Source organism: Excalfactoria chinensis, chromosome 10 (assembly GCF_039878825.1).
Source record: "Excalfactoria chinensis isolate bCotChi1 chromosome 10, bCotChi1.hap2, whole genome shotgun sequence".
NCBI lineage: Eukaryota > Metazoa > Chordata > Aves > Galliformes > Phasianidae > Excalfactoria > Excalfactoria chinensis.
This window is the reverse complement of record NC_092834.1, coordinates 7,690,886-7,706,755: the sequence shown is the minus strand read 5'-3', so window position 1 is coordinate 7,706,755 and position 15,870 is coordinate 7,690,886. Positions and strand designations below refer to the sequence as shown.

Genomic DNA, 15,870 nt, shown 5'->3' with positions numbered 1-15,870 from the left:
GCACAACAAGAGGACCCAGCACTCAGCTGAGCCCTGAACAGAGCAGTTTACTCAGTAGGTAGTACAATTCCTTCAGCAATATCTTGCAACACATGCAACTTCACATTGACCCTACTGCGATGGAGCTGATGAATCTCCTCCGGCCTGGAGAAGGGCATGTTTTTGTGTATGTGGGAACAAATGGCACAGCCCTATCACAAGTCTCATTTTGCAAAGCAGGCTAGCAAAGCTTCCCCACAATTATCCTTTTTCCCCAGACACAATGGCAGTTTCAGGCTCTATACTGCTCATCTACAAGCCAAGAAAGGAACTAACTGAACCCACCTATAGGAATATGCATTAAAAATCACTCACTTTAATATGTCCTCCAAATGTGTCAAAGGAGAAAAACTGACATTGATTTTCTCCATAACAGGAGTCTTCCATTTCTCCTTGGATAAGTATATTTCTAGTCAGTAGACCGACCTCTGCCCTCATATCGATGCCATCTATGACTTCACCAATATGAAGATAAAGTGGGCTGCCTGTGGAAATTGGAAACCTTTTTGTACACTGTGAGCACATGTTCATTATTGCATTGCTCTAAGCAGGTGCACACCTTTCTTCCAAGCAATCACTGAGTTTCAAACATGTCCAGCAGTTAATAACTGTTCTATAGGAGATCAGCACTTCCCTTGAGTTCTACAAGGGGCAGCTGCCTTGGGTCAGACTTCAAGTCCCAGTACAACACTGGGGCCTTTCAGCTCTCCCATGACAGGGGCATGGGCTTAAGGGACAACATGGGTTAAGTGACCATGGTGGTGATGAGTTGACAGTCAGACTAGATGATCTTAGTGGTCTTTTCCAACCTTACTGATTCTATGATTTAGCCAAGACAACTAATTAACATGAATATAGAATGTAAAAGACCTCAAATAAGACGCTTGATTAAAAAAAAAATCTCATACCATCAATTTTCACTTGATTGCTTTTGCATTCAGGGCAAGAAAGAAGATTGAACTCCTCAGCCTGATGCATGGAATAATCCGTACTGGCAATGACGATCCTGTCACCAGGTAACCAACTTCTAACATCATCCACTAAATGGAGAATTATTCCTTTGGACACCTCCACTTTAAACCCATTATGAGGCACTCCTGAAAAATGAAACAATCCAATATTTCTTTCTTTACAGTTACACATGCCAGAGTAATACAATTAACCAAAGAGCCAGCTATGTAGCTTTTATCTAGATAACCTCATGTACAATAGAAGTGCTGTCAGTGTGTCAGCATCATCTCTTTGCAGGTATAAAGCTGTACTTTATAGGAGTGCTGCCGTTAGCATGGTCACCATGCATATGAGCAAAAGCCAATGGTACAAATATCATTGCACAGTTCAGGTTCATAGCAGAGAGAAAAGACTGAGCAAAGCAACAGAAGACAATTATCAGCAAACACAAAACCTTTTATCCATCCACTGAAAGCAGTAACGGTGAAACGGGTTCCGTCGTAGGTGAGGAATTCTCTTTGGGCTACGGCTAACCCTGTCGTCCCATTCCCATGATACTCTCTCTTATCCTCTACCGTCGATAGCGGATCCCCTCCTAGGATCCCCACCAGAGCCCAGGGCTGCCTGGAGGAGACGAGGAAGGAGAGTTCCAAGCTGCACGCTGTGGCCCCAGCGAGCTACTCGGAGCTGGCAGCGCGGCGCGGCCTCCATCCCTCCTCCTCTCCCTCCGGGCCCCTCCGGCGGGCAGCGCGGCGGCCGCGGAGCTGTCCATGGTCCCGAGACCCCCCGGACCGCAAGTTCGAGTCCCGCTCCCCGCCGCCCGCCCGAGCGCTCACCTGTAGCCCAGCCGGGAGATGTGTTGGCTGCTCAAGCGGTCCCGCAGCAGCAGCCGCGTCTCCAGCGTGAGGCTCCGGGCGGCCGAGTCCCCCACGGCGGCCGCCACCACGCTGCCTTCGGGCTGCAGTGCCAGGAAGTCGCGCAGCCGATGGCACTCCGCGGCCCGCAGGTGGGTGTCGAAGCGCCCGGCCGCTGCCACCCGCCCCGTGCCGGCGTCCAGGACGCGCAAGTTGAGCCCGCGGCTGCCCCACCGCCGCTCCGAGGAGTAGGGACCGTGGCGGAGCCCTCCGGGGTGCAGGGTTTTATCCAGCAGGCTCCAGGAGCGAGGCCGCCGGCCGTGCAGCTCCAGCACCCCGCCGCGACCCACGCCCAGGAACTTCTGCCCGAAGCCGTCCACGGCCGCCCCGTCGGCGGCTCTCCCGTACAGCGAGATGGTGGCCCGCGAGGCGTAGGGGCAGCGCTCCGAGCCGACGTGTAGCTCCCCGCCGTCCCGGATGAGGATGTAGCGGGCCCGCAGCGTGATGGGCGGCCCGTGGGGGCGGTCGGCGAACACCACCTTCCCTGAGGGGGCGCGGGGAGAGGAGTGGGGTCCGGAGCTGGAAACGCTGGGTGCCACCCGCATCCATCCCCTTCTTGGTCCCCCGGGCCGCTTACCTCCGTCGCGGATGACTAGGGAGTGGAAAGCAGCGGAGCTCTCGAGCCGCAGGGCCTCCCCCCGGCCCACCACGGCGTGGCGGCGGGTGTCGGAGCCGGGGTGCCACGGGGCGAGGTGCGGGGCAGGCTGCGGGCACGGCCCTGCAAGAGAGGGGGGCAGCGGCAGCGCGGCGATGCGCGGCGGTGCGGGGGGAGCGGGTGTCGCGGTACCGACCTGAGCGCTGCTGCCGTTCGCTGCTCCCGGCGCGTCCCGCGGCGGCACCGGTACCGGTGCGAGGGGCAGAGAGAGAGCAGCCCCGCTACCTGCTGCCCCAACACGTGCGGAGCCGCGCCCGCCGCTTCTCCGCGGCTTTGCACGGAGCCGGAGCAAAGACGCATTTGGCTTCGGATTGTTTCTTTTTCCTTCTTCTTTTCCTTTTTTTTCTTTTTCCTTTCTATTTTTTCCTCCACCGAACCGCACACACATAAACCCCTCCCGCTCCCCGCTCCCCACAACCCCGAGCGCAGAGCGGCGACCACAACAACGGGACGAACAGAGAGAGCCGACGAGGAGAAGAACATATATATATATACACATATATCTATACCGCACCACCACCCCAGCGGCAAAACGACGGGAAGCGCCGGCGGGTCCCAAACTCCGACTGCAAAGAGCGCTTACCCAACGCCGGCAGCGCGGGGCCGCAAACTTTGGCGGCCGCCTCCCGGGAGCTCCCGACACGGCTGCTGGGCAGGGACAGAGGCAGAGGTAGGGGCAGGCAGGCGCAGGCAGCTCCCGCTCCTCCACTCCGGCTGCCTCCCCTCTGCCTCCCTATTTATATCCATCTTCCAGCCGCCGGCGGTGCCCGCACTGTTTACAGCAGCTCCGGCTGCTGCTGGCTCCTCCCAGCCGGGAACGATCCCTCCAGCCCGGACTGACATCCGCGGCCGGCGTCCAGATGCTGGGGCTGGGGAGAGCCCCCCCTGCCAGGCCCTGAGCCTCTGGGGTTGTCCCTGGTATCCCAGGGGGTTATCCTGGGGACTCAGAAGACCCAGGTACATTGTGGGGTTTGGGGCTCACCTTGGGTTCCCAGGCACAGTGTGTGCCCCTGTGGGGTGCCTCATCCTACAGCATTCCTATGGGGAACATCAGAACCCAAACATCCCCCGTGACAGTGGGTGAACAGAGAGGTGTCTGTCACCTCACCTCATGTCACCTGGCTAACCTGAACACAGAGCCAAAGACTTTCCCTTTAGAAGGTACCTCAAAGAAATCCACGTGCATTTACCCCCTCTGGCATATACCACACTCCTTGCTCTTTCAGACACCTGCCCAGCCTCCAGCCTCAGTGCACATGGCAGTGCCACCACCACTTGTATTTTCCATAAACCAGATTATCACCTTCTCCCCAGGCTGTAAAACACAGAACAGAGCTTCCTGGGGACACCACTTTCTGCAGTCACTCCTTCCCATCCCTCATCCCTGCTCTGCATCCCAACACCCAGCAATGAAGCCAAGCCAGAAGGCAGCAGTGCTCCCACATACGGCCAAAGCCAAAGCAGTGCAAAGCCACAGGTGCTGCGTCTCAGTGACAGTTGTGTGCCATCATCTGGTCAAACCGCTTCAATCTGTCACCACTGAAATCGACTCCAGCTGAGGATTCCTTCTGACAGAGGGCACAAAAAAGCCATAGGTACGTTAGTAACAGCGGGCAGAATAGAAGATGCTCCCCTACACCCTGCTCTGGATGCCCCAGCCTGGAGGAACACGCTGGGAGAGGCTTGAGCTGCCACCTTTGCTGCTGGCTGTTCGCTGATCATGCAATGCTGGCACTTCTATTCCTGTCTCAAACAGCTTTTGGCATTTTCCTTCCAAAAAGGAAGCAGCATTAGTCAGTGTTGTGCCTCGTTCTTATCTGAACGCGACATGTATGGACGTGAGGTACAGCAGCCTGGGTTTGTGGTTTTGGCAGATAGGTGGATCTGCTGGTGGGAGCTGCAGGCAGGAGGAGACAAACAGGAGCCCGTTGTCTCCAATTACCCCGAACCCTTTGGTTCTAGGAGCAGAGCTGGAAGGGAACCTAAACCTTCATTTTATGCTTCTTGGGTCCCTTGAAGCCTCGTAGATTTGTATTTAAAATATGGACTCTGAATAAGATTCTATGGACTTACTTGCAACCTAAATAAAAGATGGCAGTGATTAACCCAACCAACCCAGTGACAGCAGAAATAAACGTCATGCAGACTTCAGTCAGTAACGCAGCTCCATGTGGGCCCAGTGAAGCTGTTAGCAAAGCCAAAGGGGGCTCTGGTTCCTATGAGCCTTTTTGGGAAAAAGAACCCCAAGTTTGGACAGGGTTTGAATCCTTCACAGCCATTTCCCCTGCAGCCACAGAAATGCACCACTGGGAGCCCTTTCCAAGGGATAGAATCCTCCTTGGAGGTGAGCTACCTATTTTCTCCTATATTAAGCTTCCACCGGCTGAGGAGGTAGATTCCAGAACAGATCACGGATGGATCATCTCATTTCTTTGAAGAGCGCCACTTCCCTTCCAGGAAAGCACACACATTCTGCACGTTGGTGCCTGTGAGCTACAACCCTTTTCCTTTTTCCTGCAATGGGAAACCACGACAACCTACCGCCTACCGTTCATCTTCCTTGAAAACAGACAAATAAATCCGATCTCACAGGGTGGTTCCTTAAAGCGCGTTTCCAGGGCACACTCCCTGGCTGACCGCTATCCTGTTTCCTTATTGCCACCCGAGGAAAGGAAGGAGAAGCGGACTCAGCGTCCCCTCGCCAACGCCCGCTCCCACGTTCCCCCCTCCGCGCTGCCGGCCCCGAGCTACTCCACCACCGGCCGGTAGGGGGCGCCATTGCACAGCTCTCACTGCCGCGCCGTCCTCCGGCCCCTCGGCGCCGCTCAGCCCCGTGACTCAGGCATCTCCCGCAGTCCCCCTCGTTCAAGCAGCGAAGTTTCTTCAACATGTTTTCCCTGCGCCTCTTCCTCGTTGCACATCCGCCATCCTCTGTGGTTTCCCATCCTCTGTGTTCTTTTGGGTTATTATTCTTTTTATGCTCCATTCACCGCTCCCTGCTCCTGCTGGCTGCACTCTTTCTGATAGGAGCCAGGATAACATTGGCCTTCTTGGCCACCTGGGCTCACTGCTGGCTCTTATTCAGCCAGCTTTAAGCCAGCACCCTCAGATCCCTCACCTCAACATGGGAGCAGGAAGTGCAAGCCCAGCTGAGAGCTCCCAATATGTGCATCAGGGATGCACTCAAGTGTGTGGGCCTGGCAGCCTCACCAGGCTGGGGATGTCACCACAGCACAGCTTTCAGTGCTCAGTGACAGCACAAACATGGCTCACCACTGACCCACTGCACATTACCCTCCAAATGCCTCACTGCCATAGAGTCAGAATCATTTGATTTGGAATGGACCCCTCAAGGCCATCAGGTCCAACTGCCCTGCACTGAACAGGGACACCTACAGCTGATCAGGTGCTCAGAGCCCATCCTGCTTGACCTGCAGTGTCTGCAGGGATGGAGCACCCACCACCTCTCTGAGCAACCTCTTAACCTGGGCCAAGCACTGGGGCCTGCAAACCAGAGCAGCCCCACCTCACTCAGTGCAACACAGGACCAAAGCACACCTCTGTGAGTACCTACCACTGTGCTCCGCTTTGGGCTTGGGTGGCATCTTCCTTGCTTTCAGCATGTGCTCCTTAAGCAGAGCGAAGACCTTGTGCTGCTGGCCCTCGGTGAGCACACCCATGTTCCCCAGCAGCCGCAGCATCCTGCGCAGCAAGAAAGGCCTCAGCTTGTGCCGAACCATCTTGAAGGGTCTGACGGACATTTTAGGTAGTTTGGTGTCTCGGTCACAGTCGTACAATCGAAAGAGGTTCCAGGCCAAACCGGGTCCAAAGGTGTCTGCTGAAATATATCTGGAAAGTTTGAGGAGCACGTCACAGGAAAACTGCTTCTCTTGCAACTCCCGGCCCAGGTTGTGACTTAGGGAACTTGTGCTGGCATTGGGATGGAGGAGGGGGCTGGGTCTGTGTGGGCCCACAGCCCTGGGCAGGTTGCTTCGACTGCGCTGCAGTTCTTCGTGCTCCACATCCCACCACGAGCTGCTGGCACCCGGGCTGTGCTCTGAAATAGTCACAGATACAGCAAAACCTGTTAAGCATGAGCAGTGAAGAACCCTGGTGGGCCTACACACACATACACACATAGACACATTCATCTATTAATGTCTGCATGCACTGCAGATTGTTGAATCACTTTGACAAACTTGCTGTGTGCTTCCCCAGGTCAAATTTTGAGGTCCAATAGTGGGATAATATATATATATAATTAATGCTTTCTATAATCCCTTTATGCACATTATAAAATGTTTATAACATTCTCTTCAATGCTTAATGGCTGAGCAAAGCCATTGTCTGGATGTAACAGGGTTAGGCTGTGGCTTCCTCCTGCGGACAAAACTCATTGCTGTGGGTGATTTGGGGCTCACACAGCACTCCTCCATCCAGGCTGAGCCCAAAGGTCCAATTTCCACCCTGAGAAGTGACCAATAAAGCAATTAAATCCAACATCAGTAGGTTGCGACATCGCTGGAGACTCAGGAACATCCGTGAAAGATCTGCTGATGAAAAAGGATGAGGAACCCGAAGCCGAATTGCATCCTGCACAGTGTTTGGAACAGTTAATGCTTTCGCATAAGGAGATACCACTGAATGCTGGAGGTCATGTCCCTGAGCCCTGGAATGTGCCTGCAGTGCTCGCACTCATTGCTGAGCAGCAGATGAAATGTTCCATTTCCTACAGGTCCAGCATGGCTGGGAAGCTTCAAATACTTTCTGTTTGATTTCAAGTTTGGAGTTATCAGCTTCAAGTAGTTGCAGCTCACCATCCAGGGCATCATTTGCATGTTTTAACCAAATTGGTGACACATCTTCCTGCTGTGCTGGAGGGTTATATAGCAAAGTGCAACACTTATGGCTGTCATTCCTCGCTGAAACATAACCCCGCACCCAGCCTGCAGCTCCCTCCCATCAGGCGGCCGTCGGTGCCGGCAGCCGCACCCACCTCCCAGCAGGGGCAGCCCCATCCCGACAGCACGCAGCTCCCACCATCGCCATTAGGGCACCCCCAGCCCAGCTGGGCTACGGACTGCAGCACGGGGAGCCCCGGGCCGGAGCGGCACCGCCTTCCTCTCCCTCTCTCCTCCTCCCCCCGCCAGCACTGCCCACCCCTCTCCGCTCCCCGGAGGCCATCACCGTATCGCCGCTGCTTGGGGACGCTCCGCGTGGCCTCGGGCCGGGCTCCCAGCACCGCCACCAGCACCAGCATCAGGGCGCAGCTCCTCGGGGGGCCCGCGGCCGTCCCCAGCCCGGGGGGGGCACCTGCAACACACACACGGCGTCGGGTCGGGTCGGGTCGGGTCGGGTCGGGTCGGTCTCCCGCTGCTTCCCCTCCTCCCCCTCGCCGTTCTGCCCCGCTCACCCGGCGGCATGTAGGGCTGCCGGAGCCGCGCTGGATGGATGCTCTGTGGCTGCCGAGGCTTCTCCAGCCGCTGTCAGCTCAGCTGTGCCCGCCGCCCCCGGGGAAGCTGCAGGCACGGGGCGCGCACTGCCCACCCCGCAGCTCCTGGCAGCCTAATGAGCGGGCAGCGTACCCACAGCGCAATGAAAACCTGAAAGCAGCACGTTTAGTGTTACAGGAGAACACCCTGAGGAGGTGAGGGCTTTAGATTTTCTCTCTTTTTTTAGGAGACAGCATGCCACCACAGCACGGTTAAGTCGCAGCCTTTACCAACCTGAGTGATTCTACGATTCCATGCGTGTTGCTCCAGCGTTTTGTGCAGCAATACTTTGGTTTCTGCAAACCCACACCTGGCAGAGACAAGCGGTGCTGCTGCCCCGAGGAGCAGCTCAGCCCTAACCCCGTTGTAACAAAGCTGTGAGACCCAAATACTTCACAGCTGAAAGCAATCTGTCGCTCTGACCCTCAGCCCAGTTTGGAGGAAGAAGTCCTGCAGGGCTTGGAAAGCAATGCAGGTGCAGGAGGTAATTTGGGGCTTGGCCCAACCACCACCAGAGCCATCCTCCTCTTCATCAGCACGTCAAGACAAACCACCACGGTCACAGTGCAAGTTACAGCACTGGATGGTGGAGGGTCGTATTAAGAAGGGAGGGTGGGTCTGGAGAAATCAGTGAAATGGACTTAAATAGGATTGTTAATTCACATTTGTGAGAGCACAACTGGGGGGAAGCACTTTCCAGATGAGAATAAAGGTTTGGTGCTCAATAAAGAACCCCAGGAAGTTGACAACAAACCCAGGTTGTTTCTCTGCTGTGTTTAGTGACATTTAGTAAAAAGCAAATACAATACAGGTTTATTAAAGGGATGGACAATACTATGTGTAAATACAGGTCTGGGTTATTTCCATAGCAGATGGGGCAGTGCCTGGAGCAGGGCTGCCCCACACTGTAATAAGGATGCATAACTGGGGTAAAATAAAACACAGCAGAAACAACAAGGGTGAGAGATCTCAGCGCAAGCACGAGTTAACAGTTATGTAAACCTCAAAGGACACACATCCAACCCCATGCAAAACAGAACCTCTGAAGGTGAAACCAGTATTTCGCTCTGTTTCACAGTACAGACCTGATAGGAGAGCACAACTCACCTCCTTGGAAAGGAAGAGTCGGAGCGCAGATGCTGTTGTGTCGTATAAACAAAGTTAGCAGGTCACACAGGAAGAAGGAGAGGAAAAAATGTGAGTTATTTACACTCCTGGAAGGCCCGTTGCATAATTTACCCAGGCACACACAGCCATCTTCACAGTGACACCTCGGTAGCTCTAAAATATGCATAGCAAGTTCTTGTGAAGGCCCACGTTATGCATTTAAATGAATCGACGCTCGCTGCAGCAAACGACTTTTAGCCCCATCCAAAGTTTCTCTTTCATAACCTCACATCTTCCCCTCTTCATACATCTCCAGTTCCTGTTCCTTTAAACAAACGGGGACCTGAAATCCGCTGTCACTCATGTCAACTCATTTCATGACTGGCTGCTGGCTTTAACAAATATCTCTAATGCAGATGGGCAGTAGTGCTCTGAAATACCCCAGACAGTGATGCCTTGGTACAGGGGAGAAGCTAAAAGTTTACACAGCATAAAGAAGGCCACTACTAGTTATTTTCTTTACAGGACTTGCCAGGAAACATTAAAAACATCACAACTCACTTCAGAAGCATTCAGTGGATGCAGAGCTGCAAGGAAAATGGTTTAAGGGACCCAACAGGTGGGTAGATCGTTGACTTAAGAGAGAAGAAGCCCAGAGCACCAACAGGTCATTATCACTGTAATTAATGAGATCATTAATTAAACGTGGATAAACTGACTGCACACGTGTGGATGTCATCATTTCCCCCCACACCACCGGGAATGAAAGTACCATTTTCTTTCCTTTGAGAGTAATAGCATGGAGGCAAATCAAGGACAACAGACACACCTGCAGTGCTGACCATCCTCTGCAGGTCTGTCACAAGGTCTCACGACAACAACTTCAAACTTTTCTTCTGGGCCACAACATTGAATCCAATTGTAGAATGGCCTGGGTTGAAAAGGACCACAATGATCATCTGGTTTCAACCCCCCTGATATGTGCAGGGTCACCAACCAGCAGCCCAGGCTGCCCAGAGCCACATCCAGCCTGGCCTTGAATGCCTCCAGGGATGGGGCATCCACAGCCTCCTTGGGCAACCTGTTCAGTGCGTCACCACCCTCTGGGTGAAAAACTTCCTCCTAATATCTAACCTAAACCTCCCCTGTCTCAGTTTAAGACCATCCCCTCCTTTGTCTTATCATGTGCTTATCTGTTATTTAAAAAACAGCTGGATGCAATTTCAGAGTAATCTTTTGAACATTTGATTTATATACCCAGCTGCAAGGAGACAAGGCTTTCCACTTCAGGACAGTTTTCCTTGGAAGGAAGGAATTAAATAATGCAATTCCAGTACTTTGCATTTTTCTTGCAGAGGGAAAACGATGCGCCAAATAAGATTCAAAACATGCAGCGAGATCTAATCCATGCATCCTTTATTCCATTACAATCACTGTGTTGCATTCCAGCAACAGGACACAAACTGCAATCAACCGCGATCGATTTGTACAACAATCTGAGGCTTACAGTACATTTAAGGCCTTAACATTTGGAAAAAAAAAATTAGACCTATGCTAGTAGTGTAACAATTGTTAAGTGTTTTGCATTTCTGATGCATTAATCTGTGCGATTCCAGTGTCAGAGAATCCAAATCGCTCCCGAACTAAAAAGGATCAGCTCAATGAAAATTTAGTTACAGAAATCCTTCAAAACAGAAATGTGTAAATTTCTTTTTTTTTTCTTTTTTTATTTATTTTTTTTTGTCCTGGAAACTTTATAAAACTTTTAATAGCAAAATAATATAGGGATAAAAACCATATCTTAACAAAATGTATTCAATCATATACAAACCGGAATTCTGCAGTTTACTGTAGCAAGGCTTAACTTAAAACTACCAGTTCAGAATCTATATGCACAATGGAAAGTCAAATATGTACAGTACTTTTAAAAAGTCTACAGGAATGCTTTACAGAAGGAAGTGGCTGTTATGGCTATTATTCAGACCATCTGAATATTAAAATGAGTTTCCTAGTAGTAAATTTACACGTTTGTTTTTAAACAAGAGCCATTTTGTCCGTCGTTCTTTTGAGAACGTTCCAGTTACGTTTAGACAAGTAATGGAGGAGTCATTGCAGAGTTTAGCCCCATGTAGTAGTTTGTTTATTATTAGGAAAACGTATCATTTCAATAATTTACTTGGGAAGATCAGTAAGTCAACAAAAGAACACAAAAAGGGAGATGGGGGGTGGGACTTCATCACAAGAACTTTCCAGTTACAATACCACAGCTAGAAACTTGACAAAGAAAGTACTCCCTTAGATTGAACCCATGGCTGATGGTTTAGAACAAGCTGTAGCTCATAACAGTTGTGTTCTACATACTGAGAACACTGGGAAAAAAAAAGATGCCTTCGTAGGACAGAATCAGAAACGATCAGAAGTGAGACAGAGAAAAACCGATCTTCAGTTAATACAGCACTAGGTAAAAAGTGTCCCCATGAGCAGCTAGTATCCCCACTTCTTTCAGGGCAACGAAGCTAAAAATTGTTGGAATTACAGTAGTTGACCATATTGTGTGCATTAGTCGAATAATTTCCAGATATAAAAGACAAATTTCATCAGATGTTTGATTAGAACACCCTAAAGACAGGGTATTTCTTCATAGTATAAAGCTATGACAGCTATCCAGTTAAAGCATGTGCAAAACCAGGTAATTTCTTCCGTTCACAGTAACTGAGGTAAAATCAGGCAGGCTTCTTCAGGAGTTGGGAAGTTCGTGCGATATGAACTGTTTTAGTCTCTCTAAATACTGTGCATAAAGCTCTATGTCGTTATGCCCAGCCCCTTCCACCCAGAGTGGCTCTACTGCTCGTGGGCATCGCTCGTACATTGCCAGGCCATGGGAGAAATCAATCACCTCATCTTCGGTACCGTGGATTACCAGCACAGGAGAGGTGACTTTAGAGATCTTGTCAATGCTGGGGAGGAAAAAGGAAAACGTTGCTCAGTTCGTGACTTTCATTTTTGTGCAATGAAAGAAAGCCGGATTCACCATTGATACACCATCAGCTTACCAATGCTTGTTTTTAACTGGCTACAAAACCCTGGAATCGTGCCCCAGCAATAAAGAACAAGGCTTGGGAGTACCCCAAGTGTGTGTGTAAAATGGAACCTGTGCTACCATCGCTATCACCCCTCCAGCTCTGATGGCCAGGAGCCCCAATGGGCAGTGGTGCAAATAAAGTTTGGCACCCAAACCACCAGCAAGTAGTGCACCTGTCACAGAAGCCACTGAGGAAACCTACTGAGAGGCAAATGGGATTAAATGAGACATGGCACCACAGTGGTCATTACACATTAACACCTTCCAGTTTAACAGATTAGGAACAATTAACTACATTCCAGTTGTAAGACTTTATGTAAAAACAGTCTCATCTCATAAGGCTGGAAACTCCCAAATCAGGTAGAAAGAAAGAAAAAAGCCACGAACAACTGTTCTCTGTACTAGTTGTACAAATTAAATGGCAGAAAACTGTGAGAGCACTGCGTTACACAAGGATATTTAACTGCAAACAAAGTTCACATGGGATTTTTCTCCCTACTACAAACAGCAGACTTAGAAAGCTTTGCAGGCCAATGTACCCAGTGATCATCTCACGCAGGAGAAAGGTCTGAAAGAAAGGGAAGGGTGACACAAGGGAACCCTCACACCTTTGGGTTCAGCCCAGAAAACTGTTAGGAAGCATGTTGGTGGTATGTGAATGTCAAGCTGGTGAGCATCAGGTTTCTCTGATTGTCTTTTCTTATTTGCAGACAGCCACTCCATGTTGGTAGTTACCACTAATTCCGGACCAGCGTACAGGTGCCAAGTGCCAATTAATGCAGCTTTTCACCCTCTCCACTTCCACCATCAAATGCAGGAATTGGCCAATGATGTAACTGTGCTTTGGCTCAGGACACGGTGTGGAAGTGAGCAGAAAATGAGCACCAGTTACATCTGTTTTGACAGAGGACAAGTTTATTTCCTTACACTATCAAATGAAAAGTGCTTGGATTTGTCTGTGCTGAAGAACAAGAGAGCATTTTGGTAAGACTAGATAGAGACATTACAAAGTAAGCAGGCTAACTGCTTACAACGATTAAAAAAACACAGGTGCCAACATACATCAACTTAAAAACAAGTTTGAAGAAGATTTATGAAAATAGGAAGTTAGTTAATTCAAAAAAATAAGATGTAAAATGAAGCAGTAAACCTCTCACACAAATCTCAGCATTCAGTATCCTACAGAACAGTCACTGCTTTCCAGTAAATAGCTGAGTGCAGACACATTTTGGTCTCTGTATCAATAAATACTTCTCCAGAAAACAGATTTCTTATCGTTTAAAGGGGGAAAAGTGTTGCTTCAAATTAAAACACAGCCTATTTTGCTTCGCCTGTCTGGAATTTGGGTTGTGTGCAACTACACTGAATATAGAAAAATATCTCAAGAACTTGAAAGACATCAGAATAATGCAGACTCCTCCCCTCCTCTGAATTCATTCCCAAATGAGCTTCACAGCCAAATGTAAATATTTTATAATGAAAATGCTAAGCAAACTGAAACCCTAAACCCGTGAAGGGTCTGTCCTGAGTGGCACAACGTGGCAAAGCAGGTCAGTCACATACAGTTAGAGATGTTTATACAACATTTTAGTGGCTACAAACTAAGCTCTCATTTACTGTAGGAAACCAGGAAATCCCTTTCACTCCGGTATTCAGATAAAGAAACTATTTTGTTCCACACATATTCCCAGGCCATTAAGCCAGATATTGGTATTTTGCAGAAAACTGGAACGTGTCCCACTGCCAACTCAGCGACTCATAAGGCAGTATTTAAACTGCATGTTAGACTCACTTAGTATGCTCAGCCACACTGCTCTGCAGCTAGAAAAATCTACAGAGACCACATTCTCACGGAGCCCCAGCATAAAATGCACATAATAGCAATTCACTGTAGGTGCACACAGAACTATTTTGTTTCCTGCCGTCAAGATAGACGTCTGAGCTGCACACATTCATAGAAGCACACTGCTGTTTATTTTCACTGCTCACAGTCTAAGTGAAGTCAGACTGACAGCACTCAACAGCTCAATAGGTTCAAAACAAAACACCCAAGTGATACAGCGGGGTTTTTAGGGTTTCCCCAAACTGCCTTTTATTTATTTTTTATTTATTTGATTAGGCTGCTCTCAGATAATCACTGTTAGTTTTGCAATCACAGCTAGTTTTAAGGCCCTGGATTTTTTTTTTTCTCTAGAAGAAGCATTTGTAAATATAACATTCAGGGTTGAAGGATGATGAACAAGTTTGTGTACAGCAGTTCCAAATTCTGACTGCACCTTCAGCATCTTCCATTAACTTCTGTGGAAGAACATTAAACACGGGGACTGGACAGAAACTGCGACAGCCACCATTACTTGTGGCTTCTCAGGCACACGTTTAAGACTTTCACTCTCCCCCACTTCCTAATTTTAATCTCTTGTAACGAAAATAAAACAAACATGAGAAATGTTATGAGTATCCCCCATGCCTGAAGTTTAAAATTCAGGTGACAATTAAGTAGAAGTTGCCCAGAAAGCTGCATGAGTATTCCTTGTTAAACACCTAACAGTGCACTGAGTGTAGAACAATCACCTTCACAACATTCATACGTACCTTGGAAAAGCATCAAAACAGTAGGTTTTCCTAGTGTCAGGAAATGCTACCCGTAATCCAGACATCAAAGGAGAATGAAGGATTACTGCTGCACACTCGTACCGAGATGCCAGGTCTACTGTAGGGACAGTACCAATACTCTGGCCATAGAGAATAATGTTCTCAGGACTAACGCCATACCTGTGGAGAAAACAGATATCACTTTAAAAAACATATTCTGCATCATAAAAGAAAACTAAAGATTGAGTAAAAAAAAAATCCCCAAACATCCCTCCCATACAACGTACATTAAAAATCTGCTCCTGAGAGACGTAAACTTACATGTCTAAAACTCTAAAACAAACGTAGTTTGCATAGGCTGAAGAGAGCTACCCTCAAAGGAGGAATGTCAGTTTGTTAATCTCCACCATCTTCACCAACACCTCTTTCATTCTGCAGCACAGCAAATTATAAATGAGACTTCCCTGCACCTGCAGTCACTCCCAGGAATTTCAATTAGATATTCTGTAAGCTAACTACCTCTCCACTCTCTCCATCATTAAACAATACAGTTACCCTTTTGCACCTCTTTTCTTTCCACACAGCTGGAACATGAAGTCCAAACTGCCTTATTGGTGTAGCTGAAAATACAGAAGAGCCTAAGAGTTTGAGAAGGGTAGTTCTGTTCATTTTTTCCCTGTTGATGATTGCTGTGAGTTAATCCTCATTTTCTCTCTCCCTGCTTAAAATATGTCTAGCTTATTTTGCAATTATAAGGATACATCATTTCATAAAATTCTGGATTCAAAGTAAGTCTTAAACGGCTCCCAAATGTCCATGTCTAGCCTGTAGTTTGTCGTAGCCTGTGTGCTGTTTCACAACTGCAAATAAGCGGAAGCTAAATTAACATCATCATAAATTCTAAGCAATCAAAATACAGAGGAATTGGGAAATGGCACAGGAGGTGATGGTGGTGGGTAAGAAGAAGAGTACAGTAGTATCTGGTCACCACAACTTGTTAAGAAAGTTATAAATCAAAGCTCTTTCTCAGCTGGTTAT

The 15,870-nt window shown here is 49.1% G+C and overlaps 3 protein-coding genes across 7 annotated transcripts in view; all 3 read right to left on the bottom strand.

Moving 5' to 3' along the window:
- Positions 1-6,271, bottom strand: part of CEMIP (cell migration inducing hyaluronidase 1) — a 100,408-nt gene extending 94,137 nt beyond the window's left edge. For 2 of the 3 annotated variants that reach the window (XM_072345476.1, XM_072345478.1), the window contains exon 1: positions 3,143-6,271. The gene's annotated coding sequence lies outside the window, so the exon portion shown is untranslated. The remainder of the gene's footprint in view (positions 1-3,142) is intronic. The other variant, XM_072345477.1, reaches the window with a different exon arrangement.
- The window catches only part of CEMIP2 (cell migration inducing hyaluronidase 2), a 46,948-nt gene extending 37,538 nt beyond the window's left edge, over positions 1-9,410 (bottom strand). For 2 of the 3 annotated variants that reach the window (XM_072345473.1, XM_072345475.1), the window contains exons 1-9: positions 9,159-9,410; positions 7,973-8,162; positions 7,747-7,872; positions 6,134-6,616; positions 2,482-2,622; positions 1,827-2,388; positions 1,445-1,614; positions 948-1,136; positions 355-524 (exon numbers count right to left, since the gene is read on the bottom strand). In XM_072345473.1, the coding sequence (XP_072201574.1) occupies positions 355-524; positions 948-1,136; positions 1,445-1,614; positions 1,827-2,388; positions 2,482-2,622; positions 6,134-6,616; positions 7,747-7,872; positions 7,973-7,982 (1,851 nt within the window). In that variant the 5' untranslated portion in view covers positions 7,983-8,162; positions 9,159-9,410. The remainder of the gene's footprint in view (positions 1-354; positions 525-947; positions 1,137-1,444; positions 1,615-1,826; positions 2,389-2,481; positions 2,623-6,133; positions 6,617-7,746; positions 7,873-7,972; positions 8,163-9,158) is intronic. The other variant, XM_072345474.1, reaches the window with a different exon arrangement.
- A 1,147-nt stretch (positions 9,411-10,557) lies between these two features.
- Positions 10,558-15,870, bottom strand: part of ABHD17C (abhydrolase domain containing 17C, depalmitoylase) — a 29,665-nt gene continuing 24,352 nt past the window's right edge. The window contains exons 2-3 of the mRNA XM_072345979.1: positions 14,833-15,012; positions 10,558-12,115 (exon numbers count right to left, since the gene is read on the bottom strand). Coding sequence (XP_072202080.1) covers positions 11,896-12,115; positions 14,833-15,012 — 400 coding nt within the window. The 3' untranslated portion in view covers positions 10,558-11,895. The remainder of the gene's footprint in view (positions 12,116-14,832; positions 15,013-15,870) is intronic.